General features: G+C 40.7%; 2 protein-coding genes and 1 long non-coding RNA gene across 6 annotated transcripts in view; 1 reads left to right on the forward strand and 2 right to left on the reverse strand.

Annotated features, from left to right (window-relative positions):
* Nucleotides 1-1,886: 1,886 nt before the first annotated feature.
* LOC116723923 (nuclear factor 7, brain-like) lies at nt 1,887-26,602 on the reverse strand. 2 transcript variants are annotated; one of them, XM_032569155.1, is made up of 2 exons: nt 26,557-26,602; nt 1,887-3,440 (listed from the first exon to the last, which is right to left on the reverse strand). In XM_032569155.1, the coding sequence occupies exon 2, from the start codon at nt 3,421-3,423 to the stop codon at nt 2,044-2,046; it is 1,380 nt and encodes a 459-aa protein (XP_032425046.1). In that variant the 5' UTR covers nt 3,424-3,440; nt 26,557-26,602; the 3' UTR covers nt 1,887-2,043. The 2 variants fall into 2 exon arrangements, with proteins under 2 accessions (XP_032425046.1, XP_032425045.1); XM_032569154.1 differs by lacking the exon at nt 26,557-26,602 and adding an exon at nt 3,512-3,658.
* Nucleotides 4,326-5,248, forward strand: LOC116723932 (uncharacterized). The gene is made up of 3 exons (XR_004340071.1): nt 4,326-4,409; nt 4,651-4,752; nt 5,116-5,248. It is a non-coding gene; the product is annotated as an uncharacterized LOC116723932 (long non-coding RNA).
* LOC116723912 (nuclear factor 7, brain-like) overlaps nt 24,345-27,276 on the reverse strand; it is a 153,432-nt gene continuing 150,500 nt past the window's right edge. For 2 of the 3 annotated variants that reach the window (XM_032569139.1, XM_032569140.1), the window contains exon 2: nt 24,345-26,485. In XM_032569139.1, coding sequence (XP_032425030.1) covers nt 25,080-26,468 — 1,389 coding nt within the window. In that variant the 5' untranslated portion in view covers nt 26,469-26,485 and the 3' untranslated portion in view covers nt 24,345-25,079. Of the gene's footprint in view, nt 26,486-26,556; nt 26,688-27,276 lie in introns of those variants that run through there. The other variant, XM_032569138.1, reaches the window with a different exon arrangement.

Consider the following 27,276-nt stretch of genomic DNA (forward strand, 5'->3'; position numbering starts at 1 on the left):
GTTTCCTGGAAAAAGAGGAAGTTAGTTTCCAGCCTGCAGATTTATAAATATAGCTGAGACTATTTCTTATTTTAAAGCATGAAAGTTTTAAAGAATTAAATCTAAACATTTTGGTAATTTGATAAGATTCAAAGTAAAATACTTATATTAATATTGGTTTACTTGTAATAATATTTACACGTACATTTGTGAGAACACTTACAAGAAAAACAAGTAACTGTAACTTTGGCATCAAATAATTAGAATCATGTATTATTCTTGGTTTCTTTTCAGAAAAACATCTGTAATAACTCACATTAAGATCATAATAAGAGTAACTAATAAGTTATGGTTATAAAATCATAAATGAATGATAAATCAGAGAAGCTGAAGAAAATAAATGTGATATAAGTTATGGTTATAAAATTATAAATGAATGCTAAATCAGAGAAGCTAAAGAAAATAAATGTGATATAAATGTGATTTTGACATTGAACTTGAAATGGTGTAAAAGGTGTAACTGCAATTAAACATCACTGATATGTTGGAGGTAGATGGTAGGTGAAAGGTGAACGGTTAAGGGAAAAAGGGGAACTAACAGGAGAGCAGAGATGATCAACGCCTTATTTAGGTAAAAGGTTGTGCAGGCAATGGACAGGAGGTTGAGCAACCCCGAGACAAACAAGCACAGCAACAGTACTAGCCAATGAAAACGCACCAAAAGGGTGGATAAACCCTATATAAGGTGGGTGCAAAAGAGGAACCTTTCGTTGGATCCTCCGGGCAGCTTCGAGCCAAGACATGGACAAAGAACTCTGCAGCTGAAGAAGAGCCGGGGCCACGGAGCCGAAGACTGTCCTGCCATGAGGACCAACCCGTCAGGCCCACAACCTGTGGCTTCAAATCGCACTTCTCTCATCGGCTGGGTTCAGACCCCAAAGACAAAGATGAAGACAAAGGCAAAGACAAAGAAGAAGAACTGGTGCCTTTTTTCCTGCCAGCACCAAGTCCTGTGTGACCTCACCATCCATGCGGAGAAGAAGATCATCAGACCTGCGGAGATCCTGGCCTTCATCGATCAACTTCCTCCTCCTGCTGCAGCACCTTCTTCATCTTCAATCATCACAGAGATTCCTGCCTTCGCCGATCAACATCTTCCTCCTGCTGCAGCACCTTCTTCATCATCAAGCCAGGTCTGGGGTTCGAAACGTCAAACTCCGTCCGTCTCTCTCAAAGGTTCTCTTTTTTTTAGTTCTCAGTCAGCAGTAGGGAAAGATAGACTAGATGATTGATTTTACTTATTTGATTATTTCTGCTACTGAATTAAGCTGTACTGACCCTTGCAAAACTGCCTTACTAATAAAATATTTAGCATAAAGAAAATCTAAAAGATGTTGTGGACATTCAGTTAATGAGTCACCTTAAAGTTCTTTGATGGTTGTAAAATAGCTGTGATGTTTGATTCTGGAGAGGAAGAAGTGGAAAATGTTTTATAGGTTGCTGGTAGCCCAAATTTAAAACGTCATCCTTGGGACTCGCCCGAGTCACTAAAACCTACCTGGTTCAATAACAAATGCAAGTTGTAAAATAGAGAAGGAGCGACCGTTAACAGGTGTGCTCTGTGAAACTAGTTGGCTGTAGGCTGCTCAGTCTGGCTAATTCACAGGGGGAAGAAGGGTGGGACACCTGGATGTAGGCCGTCAGAAAACCAGGCGAATCGTTTCTCGAAACCAGCTTAAACAGAGTTTACTTCAGTTCTGGGCAGGGTAAATCCCAGCAGATTTAGGAAACTCAATTAACCCGTTAGAAGGAGAGCTGGTAGCACATCTCCCCTCTCAGAAGAGGAAGCAGAGAGTGAGACAGTAGAGACAGAAGGGGGGGGGGGGGTGTTGCGCAACAACAACATTGACATTAATTTCTGCTAGAATGGAAACAATAGTTGGAAAGTCAGAGATGAAGAATCTCCAGATGATCAGATCATCTCCAGTTTCCTCTTTAAAACTCACAGTTTCAATCTGATCAATAAGTTTTTATTTGGACTTTGTGATCTTCATGCTGAGATCATCAGAGCTGCTGCTTGATCACTGAGATCTTCATCGGTACGATCTTTAATGTTTTATTAGTGTTGAAGTATGGAAACATCTTGTGAGTGAAGGTGTGTGTGAAGGTGTGTATGTGTGTGTTAGTATCCAGATCAGAGAAGGACAGCTTTCCTCTGTCCCAGTCCAGATTCACTCTGATCCTCTGGAGTTTCTTCTGGACTGAGAGACGAGTGGGAGGAGCTGGTGGAGAATATGCTGAGTAATTATTTATAAACAACAATCCAGACTCTATGATTCCCTTCCTCTGAACAGACTCTTCTAACACACCAAGGCTCCAGTCTTTACTGTCTCCAACATCAACATCCCAGCTGTGGTTCCCTGAGTTAAAACCATCAGAACTCAGAACAGACCAGCACCAGTAAATATCAAATCTCTCTGGATTATCAGGAAGTTGCTGTTTCTCTCCTTTCCTCCCACTGGTCAGATTTTCAGACAGATGGAGTCCTGGACCAGCCGTGTTTGGGTCCAGAACCAGAGGAGTGTAGGTCACCATGTTCTCCATGTTGCTCCAGATGTTGAAGGCCAGGTTGCCCAGATGTTTGGCCTGGTCTATCAGAGCTCCTGAGGGCAGCTGTGGATCCTCCAGCAGGGGGCAGCGCTGGACTCTTTCCACTGCAGCCTTGTAGTTGTGCAGGAATGAGACGTCTTCAGCTCTCAGCTCCTCCTCTGTGGCTCTGACTGTGTCTGAAAGAGCTGCTATCTCTCTGCTTAGAGCCTCCATCTTCTCCTTCATCATCCCTCTCTTCTGCTCCTCTTCCTCCCTCAGTGCAGCCAGCCTGGCCTCCTCTTCCTCTGCTAGAAACTGATGAAGCTGCTTAAACTGCTCCATAATCTGCCTCTCTGTGTGTCGGGCCTGGACCTTCAGGTGTTCTGCTGTCTGATCAAACTCCTCCTGAACTTTCTTCCTGAGCTCCAGCTTCTTCTTTAAAGGCTCCAGAGTTTCCTGAAGGTTCTTCTTGTGTTGCTGAGCAGTTTCATTGATGGGTCTGAATCTGTGCTTGGTGTGTTTTTCTGAATCTCTGCAGACGAGACACACTGGCTGCTGATGGTCCAGACAGAAGAGTTTGAGTTTCTCAGAGTGCAGAGAGCAGAGATCCTCTGAAGCTCTCTGCTCTCTCTGCTGTAAGAAAGACTCACAGAGATTCTTCAGAGCCAGATTTAAAGGTGGCTGATTTTTAGAAGATCTCCTTTTACAAACTGGACACTCTCTTCCTGGTTTCTCTCTCCAATATTTCTGCAGACACTCCTTACAGAAGCTGTGGCTACATGACAGAAGAACCGGATCCTTAAATATTTCCAGACAGACCGGACAGCAGAGATCATCGTCTGATCTGGAAGCCATTTTGTCTCAGAGTGAAGCTGAAATCACAGCAGACAGAAAGTCAAACCAGGAAGTCAGTTTCTCTCCTGTAGAAACTTTCTGAACTTACTTTGACTTTGATTGTCTTGTTTTTCCTCCTGCAGCAGTCTGTGTTTCAGTGTCTAGTTGCTCAGTTCTCTCTCTGTTCTCCTTGTTCAGTGTTAGTTTGATTTCAATCGGAGACGAAGGCAGGAGTCAAAGGTCATCCTCAGGGTGTTTACTCAGTGAGTTTTTCTCTCTCAACTGTTTCCTGTTCATTTTTTCCAAGAGTTCCTGTTGGAATTTCAGTCTTGAGGCAGAGATGTGGCGCCCTCTAGAGGATTTACAGTCAACCTGCAGTTTCAGAAAAACTACAGCACTGGAGGTGAAGGTAATGTTTGGTGTTGAGTAAAATTTTCCTTCTTTCAAAAAATTGTTTTTAGAATCTGAAATGTTTTTTCATACTGAGGCTTAAAATGTTAATTTTTAAATATTACACAAAATACTGTAAATGCAAACAATAAATATATCTCAGAATATAAATTAAGTAAATAGAAATAAAATCTACTACAGTAGAAGAAACGCCCACTATTGATGAACTTCTGCCATTTATGCTGGCAAACAGCGACACAGACATTATTCATTATTAAAGCCGACTGAATTATTGATGGATGAAGATTTTAGAGAAGGAAAGTCAAACTGTTGCTTCAGTTATTTCATGCTAATCTAGGTGGTTTTTAAGAGAAGGACCTCGCTGCAGCAAACAGAAAGGGGCGGGGACGGACCTTTCCGTCAGTCCCATACCTTATTTGGAAATGGGACTATTGCATTCCGGAAATGAAGGGGGCGCTATTTTCATAATCACTAGTATAAATACCTCAAGACGCGGAGTTAAGAGGAACAGAAGAAGAAAGAAAGAAGTTTGAGAGGTTCTTCGACTGGTGTTCGGCACACGATCAACAATGCAAAACTCACAAAGTCAACAAAAGGTATCTTTACCTTCTTAAATTTTTTCACATAGTAAATCAATACGCTTTTCTAGATTAGGTTGAAAATATAATTAAGAACTAGTGAAATTCGTAATTCATACAGGGGAAGGCTAATTTTAGCATGTAGCATAGCTAATTATTATCCCGCAGGGCACCATTAGATAAAAATAGAAAAGTAGATAACATGTATAATTGAGAAATGTATTTTATGCTCAAACTTTATTTTATTTTCATTATACAGATCCACGTATCTATTTGCAACATGAACATAAATACTGCTGTTCCCTTTGCTCATACAAGCTACAGAACCATTTAGCACAAACTGCTATGGTTCAACATAACGGTATGTATAACTACACTTGAAAAATATAAAATATTTTTTACATACCAGTTTTCTAGTGTTTCTCTTTTATTTTTAAAGGTTGATCTTTTTTAAATATGTTTTGTACACCAATGTTAAATTTCTGGAAAGTCTAATATATTTTATAAACTAACAGCAGCCATTATAGGTGGGTGTAGTACCCAGATGTGATACTCTAATGACGAGTAGCACAACTTCAATATAGTTTTAGTAAGTAACTGCAATAAACTACACAAGTAAGAGTAACAAAGTATTTGGTGAAATGGCTGTTATTAACTACTGTTTTACTGATCATAATGTGCAATGTGATTTTTTATTTTGTTTGTTTTTTTGTTTTTTTTTCAGATGCCTCTGAATGTTCTTGAAGCTGTTCTCCAGGAGGTGATACCAGCACAGGGAGACTCAGCTTACCTCACCTTGGCATTGACCTGCAAGACCTTTCAAGCCGTTGTGTCTGAGCCAGTTTTCAGGAAGAAGACTCACTTTGCTTGGCTGGATGGTAAGGACCTTTGACTTTTTTTACCCAAAACATGTGAAATTAGATTTTAACTACATGAAATCGATTTTTCATTAACAGGTGAGATCAACTGGGGCAAATTTTCAAAAAACATTCAAGGCAGAAAACCGGATTCCTTTTGCGGTTGTAACGTGTTTTTCCTGCCACCGGTGATATAAAGACTGTGGGCTTCACCGGTGATGGAAGACGAGGAGAGTACCCTGGTTACTACTGTGATGGCCGACCTGGACACTGCACTGACTGTCAATACTGAATGCAAGGAGAATATTAGTTGCTTTCCTCTGTCTTTCACACATTTCAGTTGTCACACATTGTTTGTTTTTTTTTGTGACATGCCATTTTAAATCATTTCTGCTAAATAATATTTGCCTTTTGACTTGTGCAGTCATCCTTTTTAATAATGTGTTCTTTCAATATTATTTACATTTTTGAATGTTCCTTTTGTTGTAGCTCAGTTGATTTGCATTATTTAGTTTTCATAGAAATGGTGCCGTTTCCACACAAAGTTACATTGTGGCTGTAATTTGTTGGAGAGAGTAGAACCAATAAAGTAGTTGTAAATATATTGTAACAGCGTTATTTAACAATAGGATAACCTTGTTTTAAAAATTTTAAATGCAAGCAAAGCTAATAACTTGCAATATTTTATATGTGTAAATACAATGTTTCCTATACATTTTGAACAATGACTGGAATCAATACAAATTTTTTTACAAACCTGACATACAGCCAAGTTGTTTATGTTTTAACAGTCAGAATCAACTTGGGGTTTTTTTGTAATAAAGCAAGCACATACAGAAACATATTGTTCAGATACAAACAAGATTAAACGAGCAGAGCGAAGGTGTAGTCGGGGTGGAGGTGATGATAGCTCAGATGAGGAGCAGTTGCACACATCAAGCCGGACTTTATAAAGGGTGGAGGAGATGAGCCCAGCGCCGTTAGGCCGGGATGGAGACACATGATCAGGTGATTGGCTGAGCAGCTGAGATGAAGACAGTTATAGTTAGAATTTACACACTGGTTTAATTTATGTAACCAGTGACTTTATTCAAAAAGGTTTTTATATAGAAAAAAGATCATTCTCTCTGGCAGTTACCAGCGCAGTGTCTACTGCCGGGGTCCGAGCCCCAAAGATTATTTCTTGTCAAATAAACTTTCTAAAACCTACTTTCTGTGTGAGTCTTTCCAGGCTGAAGCTACATTTAAAGTTTTAATTAATCTCTTTGGGTTTTGCAACAATTGGATATTTAAGGGCTTTATTTTATGAATCGATTGCAATTGATAGAATTGATATGGAATTTATAAATGGAATAGTGGGACACCAATCAGTTTACTGGTTGAACTGGAGTCCTTATAGCAAAAGTTTCCAATGAGACATTATGGTAAACAATGATAACAGCTGAGCCAGGTCACCTGCAACCAAAAATATTCTAGTTTTCTGAACTAATTAATGGATGGATAAATGACTTTTGTTAGAAGTTCAAAAGTCCTTTGGTTTGTTTGTAAATTATATTCACAATGTGAATAATAAGAAAAATATTTGGCAAATAAACAACAAAAGTGCTCTGTGAATGGACGTACTAAGTTGGCCAAAATTATTGACTAAATGTTTTACAGACCAAACCTCTTTTCCATCTAGTTCTTATTTAATAAGCCAGAGGCTATTATATTTTAGATTTTAACTTATTTATTTTAAGAGTACCATTCACAACATCAAAATATATTATTTGAACTTCATTTGTTTATATCTGTTTTCTTAATCTGCGACGGACTGGCGATCTGTCCAGGGTCAGCAGCCCTCATGACCCCACTATAGGGATCAATCATGATAATTAATGGATGGATAAATGTGCTCTTAATGTAATGTACATTTGTCTCCAAAATATTGATTTGATTCATGTTTTATTACTTTTGTTTGAGATAGATTGGGTGTAAGGATAGATAAATACATCTCCATAATGTTTCCTTATTGCTTATTCTAGATTGTTTGTTACTAATATAATTTTAAATAAAGGTTTAACAAAGATTTGGAAATAAAAAAGTGACTTACCACGTGACAGACATACCACGTGACATATCACGTTTTGTAGCCATTTTTTTACTATTTAATTTGTATTTTTAATGTTGAAAGTGTTCTTGGGTGTTTTAAAAGGCGTTGTCAAATAAAATACGTTATTATTAGTATAATTATTATAACACGATCGGTACAGGAAATAGTGTCACTAGCGCCCCCTTCATTTCCGGAATGAAATAGTCCCATTTCCATATAAGGTATGAGACGGACAGTGGTCCGTCCCCACCATTTCCATATAAGGTATGAGACTGACAGTTGTCCGACCCCGCCCCATTCTGTTTGCTGCAGCGAGGTGTACTTGGTTTTTAATAGTAAAGCTAAAGCTAACAGTCAACCAACCACCAAGCCAGCTAATCATAAAACCAACCAACCAACCAGTCAACATGTCAATTATAGAACCAGCTAGTCAAACCAACCAGCCAATCACAGAACCAACAAATTGACCAACCAGTCAACCAACCGTCTGTCCATCTGTTGGGAATCAAAATTTTCAAATATGCCACAAACTGTGATTTTCATTTTCCATGAGCCATAAATGTAACATATGCTCTGGACTAGCTTTAAGCTAGACAAGGAAACGTGACTTCAGGGCTTTTTGTGTGCAAGAAAAAAAATTATTAAAATGGAGCGAAAGAGAGAAAGAGGAAGAGAGGAATGCAGATATGAAAGCAGCTTCATTTTAGTATGTTGTTCAAACTTTAAGAGACAAATCAAACAGATCACAGCATTAAAGCATCAAAAATGACAAAGATCAACATTATTCACAGCAAACAATCAGCAACTCTTCAGTGAAAGACATTAATTAAATACATGAAACAAGGATGGCTGAGTTATTTATTTAACCAACATATTAAATAATGAAGCTGTTTTTCCTACTTGTTCGGTGATCAGGCTCACTGAGATTTGAAATGATGTCAGAGGACCAGTCCAAGGCTCCCAGGTCTCTGGTTCAGCACAACTCTGACTGTTTCCAGGTTACATTCAGTCCTTTAGCTTCCTTTCTCCATCCAACAAGACATCCATCTGTTTCTCCATCCAACAAGACATCCATCTGTTTCTCCATCCAACAAGACATCCACCTGTTTCTCCATCCAACAGGACATCCACCTGTTTCTCCATCCAACAAGACATCCACCTGTTTCTCCATCCAACAAGACATCCACCTGTTTCTCCATCCAACAAGACATCCATCTGTTTCTCCATCCAACAAGACATCCATCTGTTTCTCCATCCAACAAGACATCCACCTGTTTCTCCATCCAACAAGACATCCATCTGTTTCTCCATCCAACAAGACATCCATCTGTTTCTCCGTCCAACAAGACATCCATCTGTTTCTCCGTCCAACAAGACATCCATCTGTTTCTCCGTCCAACAAGACATCCATCTGTTTCTCCGTCCAACAAGACATCCATCTGTTTCTCCGTCCAACAAGACATCCATCTGTTTCTCCATCCAACAAGACATCCATCTGTTTCTCCTTCCAACAAGACATCCATCTGTTTCTCCGTCCAACAAGACATCCACCTGTTTCTCCATCCAACAAGACATCCATCTGTTTCTCCATCCAACAAGACATCCATCTGTTTCTCCGTCCAACAAGACATCCATCTGTTTCTCCATCCAACAAGACATCCACCTGTTTCTCCTTCCAACAAGACATCCACCTGTTTCTCCGTCCAACAAGACATCCACCTGTTCCTCCATCCAACAAGACATCCATCTGTTTCTCCATCCAACAAGACATCCACCTGTTTCTCCGTCCAACAAGACATCCACCTGTTCCTCCATCCAACAAGACATCCATCTGTTTCTCCATCCAACAAGACATCCACCTGTTTCTCCGTCCAACAAGACATCCACCTGTTCCTCCATCCAACAAGAGATCCATCTGTTTCTCCATCCAACAAGACATCCATCTGTTTCTCCTTCCAACAAGACATCCACCTGTTTCTCCATCCAACAAGACATCCACCTGTTTCTCCATCCAACAAGACATCCACCTGTTTCTCCATCCAACAAGACATCCATCTGTTTCTCCATCCAACAAGACATCCACCTGTTTCTCCATCCAACAAGACATCCATCTGTTTCTACATCCAACACTACAGTTGTTATGCTCTGAGTTTTACTGCAGAGGTTAGTTTTAGCCTTCATTGCAGTGAATGCTGGGAAATGTGGTCCGATCAGTTTGGTTGAGGAAACATCCGTCCGTCCGTCCGTCCGTCCGTCCGTCCGTAAAAACAACCAGTAATTAAACAAACCAACCAATCCAATATCTTATCAATAAATCAATCAATGCAATCAATAAGTCGTCTTAATCTGTAGTTCTTCACATTTCTCAAAATACTTCAGGGGTTTTATTTGGATATTTTTTAACTGCTTTCCATACATTTTCCCTTTTTGTGCCTGACCAGAACATTATTGTCATATAAACATGATGAAACATGAGAAATGAAAAAAAAGAAACATTTCAAACCCTAAAGAACTTTTTCTTCAGCAGTTTAATAGTGTCTCTACACCAGTTCACAGTTCACCTCTTCAGTGTGTGTGTGTGCGTGTGTGTGTGTGTGTGTGGGGGTGTGCGTGTGTGTGTGTACCTTGTCATGGTGTGCAGTCAGTGTCTGTCCACTACAGACTGGAGGAGATTCTCCCTTCACCTCCCATTTCTGCCACTGCAGCTTCTCTGAAAACACAAAGAGACTCCCTAACTAACCAGAGCTTGGAGCACAAAGGTTTCCTTTTGGTTTCTTAGTCTGAATTTAGTCTCAAAAACTGGGAGAGTTGGTTAGAAATCCCTAAAAACTGGTTTTTACATGGGGATTCTTTGAATCTTAAAAAGTTTTGATACTTTCAGGTATTGTATCGCTGATTTTAACATTACTGTAATGAAATCAGAATCAACATTTTCATATTTATTTATTGAGTTGAAGACGTTTAAAATAAACACATATTGTGTCATGATGTGTTGCTTCAAAGTGGATCCCAACCTGAGCCAAAGTTTACCTGTGTTCAGAGCATAAAGGTCCTTACAAAACGTTCCTCCTGCTCTGTAACCTCCAAACATGAAGAGCTGATCTCCAGCCTGAGTGAAACTCTGCCCCCATCTGGAGAGGCAGAAACAGACGATATGAATATCCAGGATGTGACTCAGTGATTAAAGTGGATCAATGTGATTTGATCTGATTGAGTCTCACAGGGTAGGAGGAAGCGATCCGCTGGTTTTAACCGGAGTCCAGGTGACAGACACTGAAACAAAGTCAGGTTCCAGACTTCAGTCCAACATGCTTCATTTTCTCTGGACAGAAATGATTCAGGATGAGTTTTTAACCTGTGTTGAAGACCAGGAGGTCGTCGGTTGGCTCGCCCTCCAGCCGCCCTCCGTACATGTAGATGTTGTCTCCAGCGGCAGCAGAGCCGGACCGGAGAACCCTGGGAGCCACGCCGCCGGCTGACAGGCATTCCCAGGCCAAAGACACTGCAGAGAACATGGAACGTCATCAGAACGCCGAGAGACGTGAAGCTAAAGACCAAACCAGGAGGGAAGGAGGCGATGGGGCACTGGCCTCACCGACGTCGAAGCTGTAGACGCCTGGGAGGCATTCGGAGGCTCCAGGACTGGAGGATCCTCCAAACAGATACAGCTTCCCTCTGACGACGCTGAGCAGCAGACGATGTCTCATCACATCAGGGCCAAACATCAACAGTGCAGTTGGGTTTTCAAAGGTTGGTCAAACTTTCTTTGGACATAAGCTGCTTTTCCCCAGTTAATGTCCCATATTTGTACCTGTGCAGTTAGTGATTAACTCATTAGCGCTTCTATGTCCAGCAGGCAGAAAATAGCAAGGAGGCGTGTCCTTTTTGTTGCAACAATCTTTCCATTCAAGGATTCAAGGATCCTTGAATATTTAGAAAGTTATGATTCTGGAGATTCCAATAATAAATACAAACCAAGGATACAATCATAACACAGTAAACCCTTTAGTCAAGTCCAGTGATGGAAACACTTCCTCTACTGCGCTAATAGCACAGCTAACTTTGAACACCTTTAGCACACTTAGCTTTAGCATTAGCTTTTGGATAAATTCTAAAGCGCTAATTTACTTTTGTAAACTTTTGTACAGTTTTGTAAACTTTCAGTTGAATAAAGTTTGACATCTGAAGTAGTTAGAAGTTTATGTCCATGCTCTTATTTTGAAGTGGTTGAAGACTGCTCAGCAGTTTCATTTCATTTCCCTAACAAAGGAAAGGAAACTGTTTTTTGTGACTCAGTTTCCTATTAAAGGAAAATTAATTCAAAGTAAAAACCTGGATGAATACTTTGTGTTGCAATTCACCCCAATATTGTTTTTAAATCTCCACCAACTTCCTGGACTGTGATCAAGGGCCACTCAGAACTGTTCCAAGGGCCGTAAATGGCCCCACGGCCACACTTTGGACACCTCTGCTCTAGATCTTGCTGGGACATTAGTCCTTTAATCCTGGAATTCCTTCTGTTTGCGTTTGTAGCAAAACGGTAAATCTAGATGTAATGACGCCTTTTGTCCGCTAGGAGGCACTAAAAGCTGCCAAATAACTTCCCATCATGATGCAGGTTTTACAGACAGAGAAAAGTTTGATTCATAAAACCATAATCAGGATAAAACTCACCTGCTGAGATCTGGAGGTCTCAGTTCAGAGTCTCTTCTTCTGTTGTTCTCTGGTTGTTTCACTGAAACCAACAATAAGAGATCCGGCTCAGGTTACAGGTAAACCTACACCTGGCCACTGTTGCCATGCAACCGCGTCCAAATACAGCATACAGTACATTTACTGAAAAAACTACACAGGTGATCTAACTTTAAAAAATAATCTGTTACAAGTAATCAAATGTATCCAATTTATTAAGTTTATTAATTTGTCATGTCAAATATAAATAAAATACATTTAATAAGCTTAATTTAATTGCATGTAACAACTTAAACTTTTTTTAAAGTTGGAGCTACATTTTCTTTTTTCAGCCTTTATATTGTTTTGTTATATTTTTCAGTTTATTTAATGTTTCTTGGTTATGATGTCGCTGCATTTGCTCTTGAACTTCTAAAAATGGTCATGACTTCCAGCTAACCAGTTTAGTGAATCCTCATTTTTTTCCCTCAGGTTTGGCAGAACTGAACTTGTAGTCCAAGTTCAGTTGAACAAGTCAAAATGTTTGGTTGTAGCTCGTATCAACACTCAGGATTCCTCACATCGCCCCCCGGCATCAGAGGCTTTTAAAGTGTCTGGTTACATTTTATTTTTCTCAGGAATTTTCCCACATCAGTGAGGTTTGTCCATTTTGGTATCAAGAAGGATTTTGTGAAAGACTTTGTCTGATTGAGGCATCAGTTGCTTCTGTTTACTGAAACAAGGAACACAGCAAAGCGGTAAGCTGCGGTTCACCGCGTGGCGTCATGATGGTGTCCTGGTCATCGTTGTGATGGTAGCATTGAGCCTTCGGTTTCTTTTAGCACTGTGCTAGCTTTTAGCTTCCTCCCTGGAGGATATAACGGTGCTGCATGTTTTGGATATAATTATTCGGGTTCCAAGCCGTGGAAGTGAGCGGACGGCCAATACGAGGCCTGGCAGTTTCCCTGCTCCCAGCGAACCCTTTTGGTTTTACTACGTTTTTCATTCTTCTTATTATTATTATGTTTCTCTGCTGATATTCTTATGCAGACTACCTCTTGAAACTTATTACAACTTGTATTTGGTGTGGGTTAAGTACCCACCCCACTTCTCAGATACAAAAATTCAGCCACATTCACCTGCAGGTGGCGCTGTGGTAAGAAATGTGTGTTTCAGCTCATAACTCCAAAACTAGAAGTCACATTAACAAAATTGATATGGGCAAAGCTTCTTAGAAAGATTATTCAACAGATGAGCCACAGCGCAAAAAATGTCGGTGCTCTAATATTTTTCAGCAGAGAAGCACAAAGATTGCATCAGCCAAAACCAATCTGGGCCCCAAGGATCAGTTCTGAGCCCAATGAAACCAGCACAATATACGCTAAAGAAGAAACAGAAAACGTTAGTGTGGCAGATTTTTTTACTTTTTGCCCGATTAGAACGTAACAGCTAATTAAAAATGGCTACACACGAAGCTAAACATTAAGTTGGCCGTAATTTTGGAATCTTAAAAAATCTCACAATTTCCTTCATACCAGCAACTACAAACACATCGACCATGTCTAGCTAGTTCTTGTCAATATCCACCACTAGGTGACGCTGTAAAATTGTGAAATATGCTGCGCAAAAACCACACATCAGATGTTTGCCAAACTTTGCACAAACCTCCAGGCCATAGGTCTTAGCTGACATTTTTAACATGGTTGGTTAAAGTGGGGGAGGTGTTATTTTCAAAAATGTGACAAATGCTTCACCTGACCTCCAAACTTTAAAAAACCCCAAACAATCACACGTTCATCCACATGAGCTCAAATTTTCAGGATGCTTTCATTAAATTGTTCTCAACATTTCATGCTCTCTGGCCACATCTTCAAAAGCTTCACTCTGGTTTTTCACAAGTTTGTGTTTAACACAAATGTCTGCATCTTCCACAATCCTTCCACGATCATAAATAAATGGCTCCCAGTGGTGGAACACAGCAGCCGTAGTCATTCTGCAATGTTTGGGAAGAATCTGAGCTTCTTTCTCAGAATAACACCAAATCAAGCATCGACTTTAAATGCTGTTAATGTTTAATGTTTTCTGCATTTATACTTCAACAGACCAGCAGGAAAAAATCGAGCATAAATGACAAGTGTAGGATTGAAAAAGGTCTTAACTCTTAATTATATTTATAGATAAGAAATAATACTCAGAGACGAGTCCTTTTGCTGCAGGCCATGGCGGGTGGAGATTTATTACATTGTTCCACAGATCATCTTACAGTACAAAGTCAAAACTCCCCCAAATCTCTCCGTATTCTTAGAGTCATTCTGTTTTATAGAATCTCATTTTCACTGGTGTAAGTTGGTAAGTTTTGACCAACAGCATTACTGCCCGTGTTTGACGTGTGTCCTTACGTAAGAACTCCATCAGCTTTTAAATGAGTGTGTATTGGAGTTTCTGTGGGCATATTCAGACCTATTGATCTCCAACATCTGCTCTGTTTCAAAAGTGCTAAACAAGCCAATTATTATTCTTATCTATCCAAACAGTTTATTTCCCAGACATTCTTTCCGTCTCTCTTTGGCTTTGCACGCCAGAGAAGTTGGGAGGCCAAGTCAGATTGACCTTTCATGGCGCCAGATTTCCTCAGTAAAAAACAACTCCAGAAAGAGTATTTCCGCTTCTTCAGATTGACCCAGTCCATTTGACACAATACATTTCTTTTAGGTTAAAACATATCTTAGTGCGAACCCACCAAGCAACATAATTTTTAACTATTAATATAATTATATTCCTCTACATATCCCCCCTAAAATAAGTACACTTATTTTCTAATTAGGAATGATTTTCTTAAAGAGAATTGTATGGGTAGAAGTCTACTTATGAACCAGTGAAGATAAAATGTTAATGTAGATAACACAATTACAAGCTTATTCAATATATTGTTAATAGAATAGAAGTACTTTATTCATCCCAGCAGGGAAATTACTTCGCAGTTACAGCATAAGAGACAAGACACAATAACAACTACCACTGAGTAGTAGTTGTAGATAAAATAAAAAATAAAATGCTATAAATTGTAAAAATATGAAATGCTGTTAATATAAAAAGCAACTTAAGAGCAGTCCTTGCAAAGATTCAAAAAATGCAGATATGTATATGTAAATATATTTACAGCAGTGTGCCATAGTGCATGTTAAGAAGCAATAATATTTTCTGTAATATTTAAATTCTAGAATGTGTATGTGATCCTTTTGTTTGTGAAATGTTTGTTACCTTTTGGGTGTGTCTAGTGATGTTATTTGATGTGCCGAGGCTTCGAGGCGTGTGTCGAGTAATGGAGGGGGCGTTTCCGTAAAGCGCGTATCGAGGCTTGCTTCATTTAGGGGAGGAGCCGAAAACGATGACGTCCGAAGCCTCGCTGTCCGGCTGTACCACGTGACTGCTTCGGGAAGTGGCTCAGAGTTTGGCGCGGGGTTTGACAGCTTTAGAAACCCCACAGGCTCCATTCAAAATGTGGGCTGTTGTAGGCGAGTTGCGGTCAGTTGAGAGAGTGGATAGAGTTTTGATAGTTTGGATAGCAGAGTTTGGATAATGGTTATTTAGTTTGAGACAGTTAGTTTGGTGTTTGGAGACTTTAGGACGGACGGACGGACGGACGGACGGACGGACGGACGGACGGACGGACGGACGGACGGACGGACGGACGGACGGACGGACGGACGGACGGACGGACGGACAGACAGACAGACAGACAGACAGACAGACAGACAGACAGACAGATAGATAGGAGATTTAGGAGCGCGAGGACAGGATAGGAGTAGGATGGAGCCGGTGAGAAAGAGGAGGATTTCCCCTATGTGGGAACATTTTGATTTGATAAGCCCTAACAAGGTAAGGTGAACTGAACATTTGCAGATGCATTAGGTTTGCTTATGAGGAACTGTATTTTTCACTGTTTCTTATTTTCTGTAAAGGTGAGGTGTTTATTGTGCTCCAAGGAGTTGGGGTACAATAATAACACCTCATCCATGTAGTGTCAAAAAAGAGAAATCGTTTGAAACCAAAAACTGTGGAGAAATTGTTGTTTCTTAATAAAAATGCATAAAATCATCCAAGTTACACAAGCATTAGCCTATTCACTACCCCTCCCTAGTTCCACAAGCACTTTCACTGTCCTCTGCCTGATTAAGCCCAGGCCATTTTTCTAGAGTCACAGAAAAACTTTATTACACAACATGCCATATCACATGACACTACTATTTTGGGTATAATTACACACAGAGAATACATTCAAACAATATTTTATTATACACACATGTGTATACATAATTTATGTAGACAAATGATTTCGTCCTACACCTTTTGTGACGTCATTCCCAAGAGCCATAATAGACAAAAATTCAATGCATCACACGTGTTAAGATACAGCTGGCTGTGATTATACACCTGGCCAGTAGGTGGTTTCGTGTGCACATGAAGCCTCAAGAAATGAACCCTTTCTCGAACCAGTTGGCTCAAGTGGTTCAATGCCTCATGAGGCTTCATCTCACCATCACTAGGTGTGTCCTTGTAGCGGCCATCTTGGAACCTACCAAAGAGGAGGCCCGCCTCAAACCCAGCTCTTTTATAGAAAGGCCCATGTTTGCCGGACTTTGATTGGCTGGGCAGTTAATGGAGAAGGTGGGGACAACAGTATATAAGAGGACTGTTGGCTGAGCCAAAAGGGGGGGGGGGGGGGGAGAAAGCTTGAGAAGATGTCATTTTGTCTTGTCTGTGAGCCATGCTGTGCTGAAGGAGGCCTAATAAACCACCTTTGTTTATGCTACAGCCAACTTTGAGGAGTTTTTTTTCTTCCACACCACCCCTCTCAGTGTAACAGTGGTGTCAGGAGTGGGATGGTTTACGCCTGTGAATGAAGGAAGACGACAGGCTAAATGAGAGGAGTAGGACGTGGAAGAACTCGTGGGACAAAGAAAAGCCCCCTTTCTGAGATGGAAGAAGGACAAAGCGGAGGACCAGCAGAACCGGATTCATTACCTGAAGGAGCCATGGCTGGTGAAGACATTTTTGAACCGGTTGTGCGGCCTAAGCAGACTACAGTTGGTGCTGTGAGTAAAGAACATTCTGAATCTGACATCTTTGATGAAATAAGAGAATTTATGCGACGTTCTAAACGAACAGAAGCAATACTGTTTGATCAGATTAAACAGTTGCGCAGTAACATGCCAAAACTGCGAAGTGATGTTTATGCTGAACATGAGCTGTCTATCGAGACTGGCATTTCTACAGAAGCAGCTTTCCCAAAGCGAGAGACTAGGACACTGTCTCAGCTGTCTGCAACAGAGGAAGTCCAAGGAGCCTCTGATTACCAAGCTGAACCTCATTCTCCATCTCAGCCCCAGCGGCATATAGCACAAGGAGCTCCAGCACAAAGAGTGGAACCAACCCGTGGAGGTGATCCGAGAATACCTGACTTTAAGGAGGGTGAGGATCCTGAAAGTTTTTTCATACGTTTTGAACGCATTGCTAAAACATGGGGATGGCAACCAGCTGAATGGGCTGCTAGAGTGGTCACATTATTGACTGGAAAAGCCCTTGAGGCATATGCTGGAATGGATGAGGACCAGTCTGACTCTTATGACGCTATTAAAGCTGCTGTGTTGTCTAAGTTTAATGTAACAGAAGAGACCTACAGATTCCGGTTTCGAAGCATCAGTGTTCCAGTGGGAGAGAGTGTACGTGAAACCTACGGTCGGATAAAGGGACTCTACAAGCGATGGATGCGGCCTGACAGTCGGAGTAAAGAAGAGATTGGGGAAACAATCATTTTGGAGCAGTATCTTCGTGTGCTTCAACCAGACGTCCGCACATGGGTGAAGGAGAACAATCCAAAGACTGGAGAAGAAGCGGCAGACCTGGCTGAACGTTACCTGGCTGCTCACAGAGAACCTTTTAAGTCAAGAGAGACTGAGAGACCAAGGTCTATGGAGGTAAAACCTCCAGGTGCAACTAATGCTGACAATTTGGACAAGAGGGGTGGTAAGAAGTATACACAGTCTGGACTAAAGTATGGTCTCATTTGTTACTATTGTCAGCAGCCTGGTCACAAAGCTTCTTTATGTCCATTAAGAAAAAGTAAGTCAGTAGAGTTATGTGTGGTACCTTCCAAAGAACATAATTATGAACTTTCTGATGACGTGATTCCACATAAACATGTAGTTGATGTGGTGATAAATGGCAAAGCTGTAAAAGCTCTTGCAGACACAGGTAGCTCACAAACTCTGGTGAAATCATCTTTGTTGAGTAATGTACTGCCTAACTTTAACAAACCGGTAAACATTACTTGTGTTCATGGATGTCAGAAAGAGTATCCAACTGCTGATGTCACTATTAATGTTAAAGGACATGCTTTTATGTTGACTGTTGGAGTTTTGAATCAGTTAGCATATGATGTTATCCTAGGAGAAGATTTACCAATTCTAGACAGTTTGGTTCAAGAAAACTCGGTGGCTTATTCCTGTGCTGTCACCACACGTTCCATGAAAAAGGGTTTAGAACCTCTGCCAGATGTAGATGATGATCTGTATGAAGTAGAAAATAAAATCAGGAAATCAAAACGACAGCGTAGACAGGAGAAAAATAGGAACAAAAGCAGGTCAAAACACCCTGAACCTGCATTGCCATTAACTCCATGTATTGATTTCCAGTGGAAAATTCCTAATAACTTTAAAGAGAGACAAGAAAACGATCCATCTTAGAAACCTCTCTTTAAAAAAGCACATAAAGATGGTGGAAAAGAGAGTGCTGCTGAGTTTAAAAGTTTAGCAGGAGAGCCTTTCATTATAAGGGATAAACTTTTGTATCTAGCAGACATTGATGAACCCAGACTTGTTGTGCCAAAAGAATACCGTTCAGTAATTCTGCATTTGGGTCACACTATACCATGGTCAGGGCACTTAGGACAGGCAAAAACTTATAATCGTGTTGCCCAACGTTTTTATTGGCCAGGATTATATAAAGATGTAGTTGAATACTGCAAAACATGTCATGACTGTCAGTTGGTGGCCCCTACTAAAGTTTCAGACCGTGCCCAGTTGCAGACATTACCTATAATGAGTGTTCCTTACGAGAGAATCGCCATGGATATCATAGGTCCTTTACCTAAGAGCAGTAATGGCTATAAATATGCATTAGTCATCTGTGATTATGCAACCAGATATCCAGATGTTTATCCATTACGTTCTCTGCAGGTTAAACACATTGTTCGGTGTTTAGTAGACCTTTTCTCCAGAGTTGGTATCCCAAAGGAGATTCTGACAGATCAGGGTACCAATTTCATGTCACAAGTGATGAAAACTCTTTATGATCAACTGGGTGTAAAAGGTATTCGTACTACTCCATACCATCCAGAAACTGATGGTTTGGTAGAACGATTTAATGGTACATTAAAGCAAATGTTGAGAAAGTTTATTGATGATGCTGGCAAAAACTGGGATAAATGGTTGCCTTTCCTTTTGTTTGCTTACAGAGAAGTACCACAAGCCTCAACTGGTTTTTCTCCTTTTGAGTTGCTTTATGGAAGACAGGTTAGAGGCCCTTTGGATATGCTGAAGGAGAACTGGGTGGCTGGAGTGGCATCAGGGTCCAGTGAAGCGGCTTCACCAACAAACATCATCTCCTACATACTTCAGATGAGAGACAACCTGGAAAAGTACAGAGAACAAGTTAAAGATCATATGGAGAAGGCTCAACATAAGCAAAAGGTATGGTACGACAGACGTGCCCGTGAAAGAGAGCTGAAGACGGGCCAGAAAGTCTTAGTACTCTTGCCCAGTGGGCCAAGTAAGTTGCTTGCTAAATGGCAAGGACCCTACACTGTGGTTAGAAGAGCAGGACCAGTGACTTATGAAATTATCTGTCCAGAAAAACAAAAGTCAAAGCAACTGCTTCATGTAAATCTATTAAAGGAGTATCATGAAAGAAATGTTCCAGAAATGGATGTGAAGCAGATCCTGATGGTACAAGATGTTCAGCCAGAAGACAGTGCTGTGTTGAAAGATGGGGAAGCTGAAATGAGTCCATGTAGAGAATTGACCAAATCTGAAAAGGCTCCTAAGCATCTGACTCCTGATCAGTGGCAACAGCTGGGTGAGATTAAACAGTCTTTTCCATCCCTGTTTGCAGATGTACCTGGGCGAACTGAAATTATAACACACAAAATAACTTTGAAAGATACAACACCTGTTCGTCTTAAGCCTTACCGGATTCCAGAAAGAATGATGGATCCACTGAAAAAAGAGGTCCAGATGATGCTGGAAATGGGAGTTATAGAGCCATCAAGAAGTGAGTGGTCAAATCCCATTGTGTTGGTTCCTAAAAAAGACTCAAATCAACTACGTTTTTGTTCTGACTTAAGAAAGTTAAACAGCATTTCCTGTTTTGATTCTTATCCCATGCCACGCATTGACGAGCTACTGGAAAGACTGGGGAAAGCCAAATACATCACAACATTAGATTTATGTAAGGGTTACTGGCAAGTGCCTTTAGATCCATCCTGTAAGGAATACACAGCCTTTCAGATTCCAGGAATGGGTTTATTTCATTACACGGTTCTACCATTTGGTCTTCATAGAGCACCAGCTACCTTTCAAAGGTTGATGGACATTATTCTTAGTGACTGTTCCAAGTTTGCTGCCGCCTACCTGGATGATGTTGTGATCTACAGTGAAACTTGGGAGAATCACCTACAACATCTAAAGGTGGTAATGGCAAGGATCCAGAATGCTGGTCTCACTCTGAATGTGAACAAGTGTGCATGGGCACAAGAAGAAGTAACATATCTGGGCTACCTTGTTGGCCATGGACAGATAAAGCCACAACTTGAAAAAGTAAGAGCCATTCAAACAATTCCCAGACCTCAAACAAAGAAGCAAGTGAGATCATTTTTGGGCTTAGTTGGGTGGTATAGAAGATTTATACCCCATTTCTCAACTTTGGCAGCCCCTCTGACTGAGTTGACAAAAAAGTCTACTTCTAAAATTATGTGGAAGGAGGACTGTGAACATGCATTTCAATCTTTAAAGAAACTGATTTGTCAAGCTCCTGTTTTACAGAGTCCTAACTTTTCCAAGCCGTTTATTGTTCAAGTGGACGCTTCAAATGTTGGTCTTGGAGCAGTGCTAGCTCAGGGAGAAGCTGGTGAAGAGAAACCTGTCCTTTTCTTAAGTAAAAAGCTTTTTGACCGGGAGAAAAAGTACTCCACAGTAGAAAAGGAAGGACTTGCAATAAAGTGGGCTTTGGACTCTTTAAAATATTATCTCCTAGGAAGAGAGTTTACTCTGCAAACTGATCACAGACCTCTGAAGTGGATGCATTCCAAGCAGCATCAGAATGCCCGTATATTACGTTGGTGCCTCGCCCTTCAGCCATACCAGTTCACCATACAGCATTGTCCAGGTAAGAGAAATCTTATTGCTGACTACCTTTCTCGTTTACCTGAGTTTTGTAAACCAGAGGGGGAAGAAGTGAGTAAATGTTAAGAAGCAATAATATTTTCTGTAACATTTAAATTCTAGAATGTGTATGTGATCCTTTTGTTTGTGAAATGTTTGTTACCTTTTGGGTGTGTCCTTGTAGCGGCCATCTTGGAACCTACCAAAGAGGAGGCCCGCCTCAAACCCAGCTCTTTTATAGAAAGGCCCATGTTTGCCGGACTTTGATTGGCTGGGCAGTTAATGGAGAAGGTGGGGACAACAGTATATAAGAGGACTGTTGGCTGAGCCAAAAGGGGGGGGGGGGGAAGAAAGCTTGAGAAGATGTCATTTTGTCTTGTCTGTGAGCCATGCTGTGCTGAAGGAGGCCTAATAAACCACCTTTGTTTATGCTACAGCCAACTTTGAGGAGTTTTTTTTCTTCCACACCACCCCTCTCAGTGTAACAGTGCAGTTGTGCAAAATCGGACTGATTAGTGCAGAACAATGATTTAGCTTTTATTGTACAGTGAGATGGCATGTGGCAGGAAGGATTTCCTGTATCTGTCCCTACGACAGCAGAGCTGGAGCAGCCTATGTGAGAAGGTGCTCCGCTGTCTGTCCACTGTTATATAATTAGGCTACGTCACTCTTTTGGATTTTTTATTTTTATTTTTTTAGTTTTTTTCTTTTTATTAGTTTAATACACAGTTTTTTTGGTTTTGTATTAGAAGGCTTAATCAATTTTTATTGAGGTCTTTTATGAAGACCTCAAAAGGGCTACTGTTAAGGAAAAATGATTATTTTTAGTGCTTAATACAGTCAATCTTACGACATGTGTAAAAGGTAAATTCTGCACTCTTATTTGGAACAGTTTTCTGTTGAGCATTTGGGATTGAGCAGATGAGCAGGCATTCAGACAAACAGGGGCCAAAATGCAGATCACTCATTGGGGTCTCCCTGCTGTGAGGCCAAACCACGCAGCCATAAAATTAGCATTTTCCTTGGGAAACAGAGACTTTAGATTTCACAGGTATCTGTGAGGTCTTATCTCAGGATTTTACTGTGCCCAGAATGACCGTGGGAGCCACAGGGGGTCAGGGCAGCGGTTTGCTTCTTTGTTTTGCCAGATGGCCTTGGATCTTTGATGTAAATTAGGGGAGTTCCAAGTTTCTCTGAGTGCTGAAGGGAGTTTCCAGTTGGTCAACAGGAGGAACGCCTTGAGTGCATAAATTAAATAGAAAATACACCCCCTTAGTATAAGATTACGTGTCAGGAGAGAAAATGCAGAGAGCGGCCACCATTTTGCCTTTTTTACATCAGCTCTCTCCAAAGACGCGTCTTTGCTTTTTGTTTGTCTTTGTTTTGTGTTTGTCTGTCTTCCCCTTGTCTGTCTTTATTTTTATGAGAAAAATGCATATCTCTGTTCCTCTGCAGTTTTGTTGTTGATTGCTTTGTATGAGATTAAACTCTGTGATCTGTGACGTCAACGCGCTTTGTTGTTGTCTCACTTTAGTGCACGCCGCCGCCACTCGCCGAGGACTCGGAAGATTAAAGAGGAAAGAGCCAAACGTTTTGTCCAAAGTTAACATTAAATTATCCTCTTTTTTAACACCACTATGTGGTGGAGAGGGTGTTAACGAGTTTATCTTACAGTGAATGTATAATTACAGTGCATTGTTCTCCCATGGCCAACAGTTCCACCTGTATAGGATTGAAAAACCCTGTCTGTGCTTCTTTCGTTCACGGGAAATAATTATCCTATGGTCCCAAAGGAAACCACCCGCAGGCACAAATGGAACTGCGGACCACAGTACCCACAATGATTTTCACCCAACATCATCATTGGTCACATTGGCAAGAATTGAACAAGTAGAGATAAGCTTGAATTATAACACTAAACAAGTTCTTAGCAGCGATGGAGGATAACGTAGTGTTGCACAGTTCTTGTCCTTGGGTCGCAGAAGTAAATTGTTGTTCCGGGTTGATGTTCCTTTGATTTTATTGTTCTGCCTCTCACAGTCCTGGTTCAGGGACACATTCTCCATTGTCCATGAGTCTCTGAGTCCAGCTGGTCGGCTGGTGAGGGACCCATTATAACTGCTTGCACTTGTAGTTTGACTTTGTTTTCACAATTCTTATCTTGGAGAACATGTGATCCAAATGCATTCAGTCTTGATGCCCCCATTAGCTACCTCCTTAATTATGTTGAGGTCTTGTTTACTTCATTCATGTTGTGGAAGCATAAATATTTTAAAAGGTATCTGATATGCATGGACACTGCAGTTAAACTACACTACATAATGTACTGTAGGTAGTTGGTATGGATGGTGAGGGTGTAAATGCAGTAATGACACCACTGTGGTGCGTTCATTTGAATGCATGGTTCTTCATTCTCCTGGTCTGGCTCCAACATGGTAGCAAACTGGATGGTTGTTGACATTTTGAATAAACTTTGGAATAAAAAGTTTCCTTGTCAGTAGATAATTTTATGGCTTGTATCAAACTACAAAAATGTCCAAACAGGGTGGAGTGGAACGCTGTGACCTGGATCATGGCGCAGCATAAAATGTCTCATTAATATTTCAAAAGACCGAAACCAAATGAGTTGCTCTAAAACGCCTCAGAACAGGGAAACGAGGGTCTGTAGACCTGCAAAGCATTGCAGATCTACTTTATATAGACCATAAATGAAGGATCTACATGTGGAAAGGAAGGATTTAAAAGCATGACACGTTTAAAAGATCCCAGTACCATGAAAGCTGCATGAACAGCTTGGCTTGGCGCCCCCTGCTGGCTGTGGATCCAAACTGAGACTCTAAAAATGACAGTAAGTTCTGGAAATGGAAACCAAAATAAAACCTCAGAGAAGAAATGAATGGAAATAACATTTATTGCAGTTCTGCACTTATTTCATACATCATCTCCCTAAAAATGGAAAACAAATGATACAGAGATGAAAAGTCCAAAACTTCTTCCTCTGTTTTGTTTCAAAACCAAAACTAAACTCAGACTAAAGAATCAGAAATGAAAGATTAACACTGCCCTCCTGCAACAATATTCAGTTTTTGGTGCTTCACAAACATCATGTAGAGTTTATCATTGTTCTGAAATCTTTATAGTAACAAACTGGATGATAATCTCTTAATTATGAAGGTCTGATGAACCAAAGTGTTTGGAACTGAACTGAACAGAAAGTCTCTAGACCAGATTAAAATCTCCTGTTATTAACAATGGACAACATGGACTTAGATTATTATCACAGTATTTTCTGGTATTTACTGAATAATAAAAGTGATGATAGAAAGTTTAAACACAGCATTGATCAGGGAAATAGTCAAAGCAACACAAATAAAAACTTAGAAGTAACTGAAAAGGTCATTTCAGATTCATTCAGTAGTTCAGTTTTATCACTAAGCAGCTACAAATAGACAGCATTCAATTCAACATATTGACATTAATTTCTGCTAGAATGGAAACAATAGTTGGAAAGTCAGAGATGAAGAATCTCCAGATGATCAGATCATCTCCAGTTTCCTCTTTAAAACTCACAGTTTCAATCTGATCAATAAGTTTTTATTTGGACTTTGTGATCTTCATGCTGAGATCATCAGAGCTGCTGCTTGATCACTGAGATCTTCATCGGTACGATCTTTAATGTTTTATCAGTGTAGAAGTATGGAAACATCTTGTGAGTGAAGGTGTGTGTGAAGGTGTGTATGTGTGTGTTAGTATCCAGATCAGAGAAGGACAGCTTTCCTCTGTCCCAGTCCAGATTCACTCTGATCCTCTGGAGATTCTTCTGGACTGGGAGAAATGTGGGAAGAGCTGATGGAGAACATGCTGAGTAATTACCTAAATAAAACCATATAAATAACAATCCAGACTTTATGTCTCTCTTCCTCTGAACAGACTCTTCTAACACACCAAGTTCCCAGTATGAACTGTCTCCAACATCAACATCCCAGATATGGTTCCCTGAGTTAAAACCATCAGAACTCAGAACAGACCAGTTGTAAATATCAAATCTCTCTGGATTATCAGGAAGCTGCTGTTTTTCTCCTCTCCTCCCATTGGTCAGATCTTCAGACAGATAGAGTTCTGAACCAGCCGTGTTTGGGTCCAGAACCAGAGGCGTGTAGGTCACCATGTTCTCCATGTTGCTCCAGATGTTGAAGGCCAGGTTGCCCAGATGTTTGGCCTGGTCTATCAGAGCTCCTGAGGGCAGCTGTGGATCCTCCAGCAGGGGGCAGCGCTGGACTCTTTCCACTGCAGCCTTGTAGTTGTGCAGGAATGAGACGTCTTCAGCTCTCAGCTCCTCCTCTGTGGCTCTGACTGTGTCTGAAAGAGCTGCTATCTCTCTGCTCAGAGCCTCCATCTTCTCCTTCATCATCCCTCTCTTCTGCTCCTCTTCCTCCCTCAGTGCAGCCAGCCTGGCCTCCTCTTCCTCTGCTAGAAACTGATGAAGCTGCTTAAACTGCTCCATAATCTGCCTCTCTGTGTGTCGGGCCTGGACCTTCAGGTGTTCTGCTGTCTGATCAAACTCCTCCTGAACTTTCTTCCTGAGCTCCAGCTTCTTCTTTAAAGGCTCCAGAGTTTCCTGAAGTTCCTTCTTGTGTTGCTGAGCAGCTTCATCGATGGGTCTGAATCTGTGATTGGTGTGTTTTTCTGAATCTCTGCAGACAAGACAAATTAGCTGCTGATGGTCCAGACAGAAGAATTTTAGTTTCTCAGAGTGCAGAGAGCAGAGACCCTCTGAAGCTCTCTGCTCTCTCTGCTGTAAGAAAGACTCACAGAGATTCTTCAGAGCCAGATTACAGGGTGGAGCATCTGATGTAGATCTTTTCCTACAAACTGGACATGAATGACCAGTGCTTGTGCTCCAACATTTCTGCAGACACTCCTTACAGAAGCTGTGGCTACATGACAGAAGAACCGGATCCTTAAATATTTCCTGACAGACCGGACAGCAGAGATCATCAACTGATCTGGAAGCCATTTTGTCTCAGAGTGAAGCTGAAATTACAGCAGACAGAAAGTCAAACCAGGAAGTCAGTTTCTCACCTGTAGAAACGTTCAGAACTTACTTTCACTTTGATTTGCTTGTTTTTCCTCCTGCAGCAGTCTGTGTTTCAGTGTCTAGTTGCTCAGTTCTCTCTCTGTTCTCCTTGTTCAGTGTTAGTTTGATATCAGTCGGAGACGAAGGCAGGAGTCAGAGTTCCTCCCCAGGGTGTTTACTCAGTGAGTTTTTTTCCCCTGAACTGTTTCCTGTTCATTTTTCCAAGAGTTCCTGTTGAATTTACAGTCTTGAGGCAGAGATGTGGCGCCCTCTAGTGAACATGCGGCTTTAGAATAATTGCACAGTAAATCAAGTTTTTCTGATAAAAGTTTCTTCTTGCGTTATTTAAAAATATATTTTCCTCCCATAAAACTCTTTAAGGATCTCCACTAACATTAAAACTTAAATGTTTTTATTCACTGATGTGTCACAAATGATGGCTCATCTACCCTAAAGACCTCATCACTTTTTCTTTTCTTAATTTAGCATTAATTTTGTTTGGAAAATCCCATCGACATTAAAAATCTGTTTTCCAAGAGAATCCAGGCCAATACTGTTAGCATCACACAGAGGTTACATAACATTTACAGCAAACACATAAAAACTTAATATCGTCATGAATTACTTAATTAAAGGGACATTTCATGAAAATCCACTTCTTCAGCCTTTAAATCCATTTTTTGAGAACTTTGAGTGTCTAGACCTGCAAAACATCTAAATTTACTCTCCTGGTGCTGCATAGATGCCT

The sequence above is a fragment of the Xiphophorus hellerii genome, chromosome 8 (genome assembly GCF_003331165.1).
Source record: "Xiphophorus hellerii strain 12219 chromosome 8, Xiphophorus_hellerii-4.1, whole genome shotgun sequence".
In the NCBI taxonomy this organism is placed as follows: domain Eukaryota; kingdom Metazoa; phylum Chordata; class Actinopteri; order Cyprinodontiformes; family Poeciliidae; genus Xiphophorus; species Xiphophorus hellerii.